We start from the raw sequence: 12,154 nt of genomic DNA on the forward strand, positions 1-12,154 counted from the left end.
CGTTCTTTGGTCTCAAGGAAGAGTCGTTTTTTTTTTTTTTTTTTTTTTTCAGGAAGAGCCGGTTACCAACCCCGAATACTCTGCTTTTATTTTCTGTTTTGAGTTCCATTTCTCTTTCCCTTTTTAGCAATTTCCATTCTTGGTTTCACCCCTACTTACCTAAAAGGTTAATCATCTGTGACTTCCACCAAAAATTTCCTTTTTGGGTAAGTTTAGATTCAACTTTTGATTATACTGAAGTTGGTTCATTTAAGATCGATCTGCTAGTTAGGCTTATGAGTTAGTTACTGATTTTTTTATAAGTTGGTTTGCTTTCTTGGTTTATTTGCTGTCTGGGTTTGGTGAAATTTACTGAAAAATTATTTATATTTGTTGGTTGGTAGATTCTGTTTCTGCTTATTTTAATTCTTGAATAGTTGCAAATTTAGAGCTTGGAGAGTTGAATTTAGTTAAAAAACCAAAGATTAAAGCTTTTTGTTTTTGTAGGACTGATAAAGGTTTAACTTTGACATTTATACTGCAAAATTTGGGTTAATTTTGTTTTTGTAGAGACTTGAAATCATTTTGTACTCTATTCTGGTAATTTAGATTCAACTTTTGATTATATTTTTAGATGATTAAGTGGAATCTGAATTGAAGTTGGTTCATAAAGATCCATCTGCTAATTAGGCTTATGGGTTACTGCTTTTTTAAGTTGGTTTGCTTCCTATGGTTATTTGCTTCCTGGGTTTGGTGAAATTTACTGAAAAATAGCAATTCCTGACCTGCAAGGGTGGCTCAGTTGGTTGAGCATGGGGCTTCCATAATGGAGGTCTCAGGTTCGAAGCCTATGACAGCAGGGGATTTGCCTTCTGGATTGAGTTCGTCGCATGGGGCTTGCCTAGTGCGAGTTACCTCTCCCATGTGGTTTGCGGGCTATTATACAGGAGCAGAGTTTACCCTGTGCGCACCCGAAGGGTAGCGGCTGCGGGTTCCCTGTCATAAAAAAAAAAAAAGAAGTGGTTTAATTCTGCTTATTTTGATTCTTGAATTGTTGCAATATTAGAGCTTGGAGAGTTGAAAAGGGTCTTGAATTTGTAACCGAACCAAAGATTGAAGCTTTTTGTTTTTGTAGAACTGTTAAAGGCTTAACCTTGACAATTGCACTGCAAATTGCTCTCTTATTGTTTTTTTTTTTTTTTGGGTTTTAGCTCTCTGTGGATAAGAATCTGTGAGGCTCTAGAATTTATGCTCTGGGAATGCATATGGCTGCCTGTACAGATTTTTCACCACCATATGCTATTGTAGAAGGGGGATACAGTAAGGAGAATACATCTGCTGTAAAAGAAGAATTACTAGACGGATCGAACGAACTAAAGCAGACTATTGATAAGCCACTACGAGATCTTTCTGCTGCAGTTGTAGCCGACACTGATTTGGTAAGTGAAAAGTGTTAACAGCTTTGTAGTGATCTTGTTTCAGTATCTTGGTGCCTGTTGTTATCCCTTGTTGTGCTTGATAGTACTATTTATAAAACAGTTTAGTTTCACCAGAAAAATATAATCTCTGCACAAGTAATCCAGCTTTTGGTTGTAGGTAGTAAATTTAGTACTGACATAAGTTATGAGGGAATCAGTAGGATATAATGTATAATAAAAATACATGTATTAGCAATACATGGATTAGAGTATCTAAAGACAAAAATTCTAAAGACAAAAATTCCCATAAAATAGGTAAATCCTGGATAACATTCTATGTAGTATTATTCATTGCATAACAACCCATGCATTATAATCTTTACATGACTAGTACGCGAACCAAATTACTCCTAATTTCTAGACTGCATGTATTCATAGACCCACAAATGTTATTGACATGAGCTTCTAATTACAGATCTGGTTATAGCAATTTGTTAGATAGGTTGATCTACCTGAGCATGCAACATTTAAGTTCCCCATGCCTTTCCTTTCTTCCTTTGTTTGTGCAGGACTTTGCCTTAGTTTCTTTGGATCTTGTTCATGGGTGATCTTTTGCCATCCTTTTTTTCCCTTGTTGGTTTTGGGGGTGGGTGGGTTGTTTTATCAGTATCGGAGCTAAAAAAAGTCGTGGTAGTTAATTTCTTTCTCTCTGCTAATAACTACACTAATACACTCCTGTCCGATTTCCTTCCTTTCCTGTCCTCTTAATTCTTTAAACTTTGTACACATGTTAAGGTCATGCAGCTAATTTCCTTATCACACACAAAAAAAAGGTTATGCAGCTAATATTATATTATTCTTCTTACATCTACTAGGATGTTGAAATAACAGAGAAGGGTTTCCAGCACCCTTCAAAGGGACAATCAAAATTTGAACCAGTATTTCGTTCTGGAAGCTGTGCTGAGAAAGGACCCAAACAGTACATGGAGGATGAACACATCTGTATAGATGATCTACTCATACATGTTAATGAAATTGCAGGTTCCACTTCCCCAGCAGCATTCTATGGGGTCTGTAGCTTTTGCACTTCATTTGTCTATGCATTTTTACATTGCTTTTAGATATAATAATGTACAATGTGTTGTTATGTTTCACCCTAAATGAGTTGCTGTTTGTGCTGGTTGTGTTTCCTTTTATTTCCTCACCCTTTTACGAGAAGCCTAAGTCCTAACAAGATTCATGAGTAGCCTGTACTAGAAAGCTTTCAGAAACTAAGTTGATTCAGTACAGTCGTACAAAGAAGGCTCAAGTTATCCCTCAATGAATCCATCAAAATTTGACAATGGAGAAGTTCAAGGGGGTCTTCGGGCCTTTATTTTCTATGGCTTGTGAGATAATATATGGGAAAAGAACTTTGTAAAATGGAAAAATGAATGACGAAGGACAGATAGAAGTCTAAGGTGTAGAAAACGAGATAGACAAGAATTAGGAGCCTGTTTGGGCCTTTTGAGCACTCAGCACTATTAATTGAATGATGACTTAGAAGGAATGCTATATGGATTGCTCCTTAGAAGGCTTCATGGGATCTGCGATGTTCTGCAACTGTGTAACATGTCCATGTCCTGCTTCCCAAATGAACTCTGCAAGCTTTTTTGTCAATATACTCCAAACGACTTAAATTACCAATTTTTTATTTTTTTATGAAATGCAGTAGGCATTTTGGATGCATATGCCTAGGGAAAACTCAACCTATCAAGATTTATCTGCTCCTGACACTATGCCGAAGTACTACTCAAGCGGAGAATTCCTGAACAGCGAAAATTGGCAATGAAACTCTAAAAATGACTCTAGTTCGATTCAATAAAGATAAAGCCAGCTTAATTTTAGTCTGCATGCAAAATTTTAATATTTGGTTAAATTTACCTTCTTTATGTTTGCTGATCCCAACTAACCCGGGATCGAGGTGTAGCCTGAGTGGTTGATTGCTTTCTCTGCATATCTCATGGATAGTTCCATAAATGATATGCACCTAGTATTCTTTTCGAGTGCTGGTTTAATTATAACTCTTTTTGCAGGTCTTTGATGGCCATGGGGGTACAGATGCAGCATTATTTGTGAGGAACAATATTCTTAAGTTCATAACTGAGGATCCTTGTTTTCCCATGTGTTTAGAGAAGGCGCTCAAGAATGCTTTTTTGAAAGCTGACTATGCCTTTGCCGATGATAATTCTATTGACATATCCTCTGGCACCACAGCACTTACAGCTCTAATGTTTGGAAGGTAAGTAGGTCTGCTGTTTCTTGTTTTTATATTTCTTGTTCGAATTCGTATAAAAAAATGTTTCTTGTTTGAATTATTTTACGACTCTTATTGAGATGGAAGTTGATTCCGTAGTCCTAGTGGTTGCTGATGTATCTTGCATTTCCTAGAACAATGTAATGTACTTGCTGAAGGGAAAAATAAGGAGATTGGTTGTTATCTTGTTAGGTTTTGTCTTTTATGTTTACAAAAGCATGAAGATTGATTCACATTTAGTTACATTCTTCTGGGTTATTCCTGCTTGTGAAGCTAAATACGTGTGACCGCACTGGTTTTCCTTTCATGTTTAAAGTGAGATGCTATCGTGCCTACCTTTGTAAACTACTCCGTTCGTCCCATTTTATGCTATCGTGCCTACTATTTGGGGAGTCAAACTGTTTGTTCTTACGATTTTCTCAAACTATTTTTAAATATTTGGAATCATTAGCTATGTTGACTTGTAGCACTTTTCATGTAGTTTTTAAATATGTAAAAATTTAATTTTAAAATTTTTGAAGAATTTATACCTGATTTCACATAGAAAATTAAGTGTTTTGACCTTGTACTCTGAACCCCTTCACATAAATTGGGATAGAGGGAGTATCAGAATAAGCCTAATGCCTTTTCACGACATATTGTCAGTATACAGTCTTTTTTACCAGTTCCGCAAATTAACTGCTCATGACAGTATTTCTTACGTTTCTGATCATGTTGAGTTTTTTACACTCTTTGAAGTAGTTCAAATTTCTTTTCAACAGGATTTGACGCTGAATAGTTTGTAGTATGATATGATCTGTTTTGCAGAACCATGATCGTCGCTAATGCAGGAGATTGTCGTGCTGTTCTGGGCAAACGAGGTAGAGCCATTGAGTTGTCTAAGGATCACAAACCAAATACCGCATCTGAAAGACAGAGAATAGAGAAACTTGGGGGAGTCATATATGACGGATACTTAAACGGACAGTTATCTATAGCACGTGCACTAGGAGATTGGCACATGAAAGGCCCAAAAGGTTCTGCCTGCCCCTTGAGTGCAGAGCCGGAGTTGCAGGAAACATTGTTGACCGAGGATGATGAGTTCCTAATTATGGGTTGTGATGGTCTTTGGGATGTTATGAGCAGCCAATGTGCTGTTACGATGGCCAGGAAAGAACTCATGCTGCATAACGACCCAGAAAGATGTTCAAGAGAACTTGTAAGGGAAGCCCTCAAGCGCAACACGTGTGATAACTTAACAGTAATTATAATTTGTTTTTCTCCTGATCCTCCACCTAGGATAGAAGTACCTCCTACTCGAATATGTAGAAACATATCAGTTGAAGGACTGAATCTTCTAAAAAGTGTACTGGAAAGCAACACATGACAAGATTCTGGGAAATTAATGGCTTACCAGTATAACTCATTGCAAAGTCTCAGTTGCTTAGCTGATCTTAGTTTCTAAAAGCCTGTATATTGGATATATGTGTTGTATCGATATAAAGATTACTGCTTGTGCTCCAGCTGCATTTCTTGTGATGTACAGATTCAGGAATCATATTAATGCAACTTGTTTTATCTTCCTTCCACTGCTTGTTGGATTATGCTTTTTGTTCCATTTAAGTTTTTAAGAAAACCATTTAACATCTTTAATCATAAGGGGAGTTTGACAATGTCTCTTCAATATTTTTGATTTATTCTCTATCTTCTAATGTGATATTATCCAATATTTTTGTTCCTTGGTTAGAAAAAATGAACCCCCTATAACATGCAGCAATCAATATTATTTTTGGGTCACTAAGCCAATATTTTGTGTCTGTTGGGATCCAAACTTTCAAAGAATATAGTGTTAGGCAAGCTTTTACGTTTTTATGTTCTTTTTGCCTTGTATTACATTAATATGGTATTTGACTGACCCTTGTACGTGCCGCCTCTTCACACCCAGACCCAGTTTTGGGTTGATGGATTTTGATTTTCGAAACTTTTGGTTTTCTGGACCACAATTCAAATCGTATTTGAAGTAGCAAAATAGACGAGCAAGTAATATAATGAAAAAAGCAACAAGTATGACAATTTTTATCGTACTTGCTCTCACGCTTCTCCATAAAATTAGCACTAATTCGATACTTTACACTGCGACATATGTACACACACAAAAGTCAAACTAACGTCTTAAATGCTGTGCCTCAAAATCATACCAATTGGAATAAAGAAAAAAGAACGACTAGTATGAAGTTGCTAAGCATTGAGTTCTTTAATACTTCGCAAAAGATATAAGAAAATGTTGACATTCATAGTGTCTGACTAAACGAGGTCTATCTGTTTTCCCATTCACTAGCAATTTAATGATTAACTTAAAGTAGATTAATACAACGACAAGAAATTAGGGCATGAACGACAATGATATTGTTCATCGATAAAGTTAGTTAATCTTGAGTACAACTTGCAACGACTGATACATGCTCTAACAAAAAGGAAGGAAGAAGATGTATCTTGTATGACATAAAGAGATACGAAGAAATAGGACGTAAAAATTCTGCCACTTCTATCGAACTCAGATATCTGCTTGCCTGGTTTACGACAGTGACAATCTTCCGTTTTACCCATCAACCAGTCAAGAAAAGACAAGGATTGATCAGGTCAAAGTTCTCTGTCTGCATCTTCGTTTTCATCACCTACTGCCTTATTGGAACTGCGACACAAATGTAGACAGTGTTATTCACAATGCTAAGGAGATTTCTAACACATAACATGTTTGCTTCCCAACTTAATAGTTAATACTATGTTACTATTGAAATACATGAACTATAGCCGAAACTAATTACCTTGTCCCGTTGCAATAGTTGCTGAGATCTTCGCATAATACCTTGGTAACATCTCCAACTTTGACTGATCCTTTCTTTATCAGTTCTGCCAACTGTTAATTTCGGGACAGTATTAGTGTTATAGGTCATTAGTCTGGTATAAAGAGGATAAGGTATCTTTCAACCACGAGTAAGCGGCATTGTTGTAAGAAAATCATCTTACCTCATCTTCAGTTTGCTCGAGTAACCTGGCATCATAAAAAACATTGTTAAAGTGTAATATATTTAATCATAAAAAACATTGTTAAAGTGTAATATGTTTAAGTAGAATCACAATTGTTATAGAAACTTTGCAGTAGTTAAGAAGCATATGTGGTTCCTCTCTTACCTTCCACAGAAGGATGACATAGCTTTTGCATGTGCTCTAGCTTCTTGCTTATCTATCAAGGAATTAAAAAAGAGGAGGCAAAACATTAATATTGAAATTTTCTGTAAAGTTTAATCCATAATAACCAGAGATGATTTACTGAGGAAATCACATAATTAGAGTCCCCGATAACTTATTCTTGTTCTCAGTGCACTCACTAAATGAGAATTCAGTTGTTGGTTCGGACAATAAGAGATGGTTAGGTTTAGCTTACTCTCGTTCAGTTAAATTATAAATGCTGTTAACATCAAGGTTCAATTCCCAGCATAAAAATATTTGTTCATTTTTGTCCACATAGATGAGGTCCATGTCCAATGAGCATCACCTTGCTAGCTTGCACATGGCACAAAGCTCGCCTAACAGTTTTCCTTATCAAGCTAGCTCAGTCATATCCTCAAATAACTCAACATTTGATTGGAAAATAATACGAAACTTTAAGTTCTTTTAATTCCATAATGTAAGGTTTCCCCAGTGGTGCACACTACTCATCAAAATCATGCTTTGCTTGTACAGTATGCCTGCAACTTATCACTTTACTTCTTAATAATGCATAGATTCCTGCTATAACCTACTCAAGAAGAAGGAAAACATGGGTTCAATTGAAGTCCTCTCATAATCACTTATTCCCTTTGGGTACTCTTTACTTCACACGAATTCTAGTTAAGTATATGGCTCCACGAACATTTAGTAATTTCTAGTAACCAATTAAATTGCCACAATATAGATGGTAGTGTAGTTCCGTAATCATGTTCCCAGGTTCTAAGCTGTTAGAAAATATCCCAAGCTCCCTCTGTGGAAACAAAAAGGAAAGAATTAACAAGAGACGATCTTTGACTCACCTGCTAAGAACATGCTAGATCATCCCCGGAACACAAATGGAAAGGTTAAAATATTATGTTATTCACATGAATGTACATCATGTATGATGTAATTTGGCACCTAGAACTATCATGAGTTTGGATGAGGTTTGTGCTTCAAAACAGAAAAAGTGTGAAATAAAAAATACCAAGTCCAAAAATACTCAAGTCCATCAACAATTAATGTTATGTCCAACTCATCCAGAGAGATGACAGCGTATATAGAGAGAATTTGGTGCTCATTGACATTCAACTACAAGGACAATATCGAGAAGTTAATTTAGTGGGCAAATAGCTGATGAAGGCCTTGCTGAGGTTTGACAGAAAACTAGGTAGCGGACCTTTTAAGAAATTTACATTTCGACTCTCAATACTAACAGCATTATTAGTGCAGCGAAATGAATAAGTTATATCTTACTTTGTCCAAAAAAAAAAAAAAAGGTTATAAAAATGAATAAGTTAAGCGTTCAAGCAGTGGAAGAAATGAAGTCAACATTATCAGTGCAGCTATAAACATGAATAAGTTAAGTGTTCAAGCAGTGGAAGAAATGAAGTCATGAGACATACTAGTCTTGAGATGGTCCCAATTATCTACTTTGATCCAAGTTTTTGTGCTTGAATCCACCTAGCAAGCAAAAGGGATAAGCATTAGCATTAAGGAAACATTTCACTCAAGTGATTGCGAGAATAACGTGTACAAAGCTTTTATTTGTTCCAATGTTTAGATTTGATTCAATTGTGTCTATTAATACAGTTCCTATTTTTTTGTTTCAAAAATAACAGATAACAATGAGAAACTAGCAAGAATTCAAGAACAGGCTACCTTCTCCAGTGTATAATCTTGCATCTTTTCACAGAGGTCCTCCAAGAGTTCAACAACTCTTAGCTCACTGACTCTGCTCGAAGAAATAAATAAAAGAAGTTACTAGAAGTCTAAAATCATAGAAGCATAGAATTTTATATGCGTATTAACTCAACAACCGCTGAAAAAGTTTGTGCAACTGCACCTCAGTAATATGGAATTCCAGCACTCTATAAGTGGTTACTCCTAGCCGCAAAAGGAATCTGGTCACCGGGGGAAGGAGGTATTAGAAGTGAGACAAGAAGGGAAGAAGGGGTGAGGTAAAGAGAAGAGGAAAGAGACCGGTGACATCTAATAATATATAACAGTGAGAAGCAAACGTGAAACGAAAGGGATTATCAGACCCTCTGATTTGGATCAACGGAAAGAGAGGAAGAATATGCATAAGAGTGAGCATTTGCATTTAGTATGATTGAAAAGAGAAAACTTGACTGGAGCTCTTAAGGACAAAGCTGGTAATGCACCATATAATTTAGCCTCCCCACCCTACTTGTTTTCTGGAACTCATAATGTTAACTACTTATTGAGAACATCAAATAATTGTGTTGAAACTTGAGACCACTCTTCTCTTGCGTCTATTCTCTTAGAACCAAGCTGATGCTTACCTTTTGTTAAAATAACAAACATCTAATGAGGGCAAGGATCGATCATATTTTCCAAACAACTAGTCTTTCCAAATAGAAAGGGGAACAAAGGTTTTTTTTGAGAATGAAAAAAGGGGAACAAAAGTATAAAAATTTATGCAAGTACATTTCCTAGAAATTGACATATGCAATACCCTTAGAAAGAGGGGATATGGTATGAGCAAATAACAAAACCAAGTCACTCCACGCAGATAGGTCAATAAGCATGTTCAAACTGGAAAAAAGTATCCATTATATAGTTCCGTCAGGTGAAGAAAACCAATATTCTTTAACTCTTTAACCTGAAAGTAGAGAGGATATAAAGAAATAAGTTTGAAGTATGACCTGGATTGGTTCTTAAATACAATTGGGTAAAAGTTTCGGAAGTTGTAACAAAAAGAAAATGAATAAAGCAATTAGGAACTGATGTAAGCAAAGACCTTATTAATCAATAAGGTGATCATTAATATTTGACCTGTAATCAATAAGTTTCCCTTCACGCTGACCTTTAGAATCCAGACGATGTCTCATGTCTAAGTGGTTTCTTGGCTTTTCCTATAAAATACACCTGAATTAGCCCAGGAAATTTCGGAGAAAACGACAAAGAATAGACATGAAAGTATACTACTTTAAGTGAGAATATAAAAAACAACTTGAACTGAAGATCTTTTACTTCTGATGTATTGTCCTAGTTATTTTAGCAATTTGATTTTCTAGTATTAAAATAAAAAAATCTGTAAAAATATTGAGACCACTATTAACTATAGCCTCTTTCTCAAGGAGTTCGCCATGTAAGTAACCCTGCATTTCAATTCTTCCGTCTTTATTAGAAGCTTGCTTAGAGTAAATTGCAGTTTAAAAAATCCAACTATCTAATTGGACTCAATAGCCAAGAAATAAGGATATCGGAGCATGTGACATTTTATTTTTTGATGACACGAGAAACCGCAGCAGCTACCCTTCAGGTGCGCACAAGGTAAACCGTGCTCCTGTGCAATAGCCTGCAAACCACATAGGAGAGATAACCCGCACTAGACAAGCCCAAGGCGACGAGCTCGACCCAGAAGGCAAATCCCCTACTGTTGTAGGCAGGGGTGTCGAACCTGAGACCTCCATTATGAAAGCCCCATGCTCAACCAACTGAGACCACCATTATGGAAGCCGCTACATTTTATTAACAACTATTCCTCTCAGAAGCAAGTCAAGTTTGTCCTTGGCACAACTAAAGCAGCCTTCCTTCAGTATGTATAAATGAAAGGCTTATACATAGACATAAGCTAGTGATACAAGACACTTCAATTATTAGCAAAATCCACAGAATGGAAAGCAACATATCATCTGTCTTTCAGAACCATCACTCTAGCACAACTTCAAATATTTCCCTCTCCTTGTAAGGAGTAGTTCCCAATTCAGGTCAGAACTCATATCCAATTTTACAAACACGCTAGAAGAACCTAATATCTCCATTTTAAACCTAGAGTCAGATAGCATCATGGCAGCTAGTTAGGATGACTTTTTTTTTTCCTTCCTTTTTATTTTCCTAATAGATTGAGCTAGGACAAATTTCTACAAGGTAAATACACAACAAAAGAGAGAAAGATCAACGACGTTCTTACTTTCAAAAGTCCATGCTCCAGCTCCTCCTGAGAGTAATGAAATCAAAATGAATCAGATCCAAATTAAGTGCCCAAGTAAATCAATTCTCAAGTACTGTATATATATATATATATATATATATATATATATATATATATATATATATATATATATAAATTTTTGCTTTCACATTACTTCTCATCCCTCTCATTTTCCCAATGAAAAAACTACTTGATCTTTACCATAATCACGGTCTTCCTAACGAGTATAAACCAATAAATCAACTACTCCTTCCGTTCACTTTTACTTGTCGCGTTTCGGTTCTACAGAGTAAAAGAGAAGTCCGGTGCACTAAGCTCCCGCTATGCGCGGGGTCCGGGGAAGGACCGGACCACAAGGGTCTATTGTACGCAGCCTTACCTTGCATTTCTGCAAGAGGCTGTTTCCACGGCTCAAACCCATGACCTCCTGGTCACATGGCAGCAACTTTACCAGTTATGCCAAGGCTCCCCTTCATTTCGGTTCTACGGAGTTAATTTGACTAATCTTCGAAGCTACATCTAATTAGATTAATTCAGTATTTTAAAATTCAAATTTAGATGTTCGAAACCTACACAAAAAAAAAAAACACTTAAAAGTTGCAATTCTTCTCATATTAATATGACAAGAAAAAGACATAGTAAACAGAGGCTAATATGTATCCATTCGGGCAAAATCATTTGTCTCGCTGTATCATAATTTTAAAGGTTATGTAAGCTAGATCATTACGAAGGAATATAAGTTAGAGTGAATGTATATGCGTAAAATGAGGAAAGAGAGAGAGTAAATAAGTATTACTTACAGCAATGGCAGAGCAAGCAGCACATTTGTCTTCGATGCAGACAACTGTAGCTGCTACTAATAATACAGATAATAAAGCAACAATCAAAATACATCCCTTTATCGCCATTTGCGTTACTGCCTTCTCCAATCGAACAAGCTATGGACAAGCATTTGTTTTCAATGGGAACGACCGTCCACGTCATCGGAGCACATTTGGTGTCTCATCAAATCAGAATTGGCCACGTCCGCTTTTTCTATTTGATTGGCCACGTCGGATTGAACTCGCTGCCATGTGTATATTCTGCCGCTTTTCTCCTTCTTTTTTTGTTTTTTTGTTTTAAGAACAATTGATAAATAGCCTATTATATAAACCTTTGTTTTTGGTGTCCCTCCTCCAATAATTTGTAGCCTAATAAATCGGAACTGAATATAGACTATAGAGACAAAAAGTGATTAAAATAGTAAGATTATTATTAGGAAAAGAATAGGTT

The 12,154-nt window shown here is 36.1% G+C and overlaps 2 protein-coding genes across 2 annotated transcripts; one reads left to right on the forward strand and one right to left on the reverse strand.

Moving 5' to 3' along the window:
- Nucleotides 1-36: 36 nt before the first annotated feature.
- LOC132032986 (probable protein phosphatase 2C 27) lies at nucleotides 37-5,255 on the forward strand. The gene is made up of 5 exons (XM_059422818.1): nucleotides 37-206; nucleotides 1,191-1,418; nucleotides 2,273-2,467; nucleotides 3,473-3,678; nucleotides 4,501-5,255. Exons 2-5 carry the CDS (start codon nucleotides 1,239-1,241, stop codon nucleotides 5,057-5,059), a joined length of 1,140 nt encoding a protein of 379 aa, XP_059278801.1. The 5' UTR covers nucleotides 37-206; nucleotides 1,191-1,238; the 3' UTR covers nucleotides 5,060-5,255.
- A 716-nt stretch (nucleotides 5,256-5,971) lies between these two features.
- LOC132032987 (uncharacterized) lies at nucleotides 5,972-11,848 on the reverse strand. The gene is made up of 9 exons (XM_059422819.1): nucleotides 11,683-11,848; nucleotides 10,862-10,888; nucleotides 9,721-9,800; nucleotides 8,584-8,656; nucleotides 8,328-8,385; nucleotides 6,865-6,916; nucleotides 6,700-6,724; nucleotides 6,498-6,589; nucleotides 5,972-6,364 (listed from the first exon to the last, which is right to left on the reverse strand). The coding sequence occupies exons 1-9, from the start codon at nucleotides 11,788-11,790 to the stop codon at nucleotides 6,313-6,315; spliced, it is 567 nt and encodes a 188-aa protein (XP_059278802.1). The 5' UTR covers nucleotides 11,791-11,848; the 3' UTR covers nucleotides 5,972-6,312.
- Nucleotides 11,849-12,154: the final 306 nt, after the last annotated feature.

This window comes from Lycium ferocissimum, chromosome 10 (genome assembly GCF_029784015.1).
Source record: "Lycium ferocissimum isolate CSIRO_LF1 chromosome 10, AGI_CSIRO_Lferr_CH_V1, whole genome shotgun sequence".
Lineage (NCBI taxonomy): Eukaryota > Viridiplantae > Streptophyta > Magnoliopsida > Solanales > Solanaceae > Lycium > Lycium ferocissimum.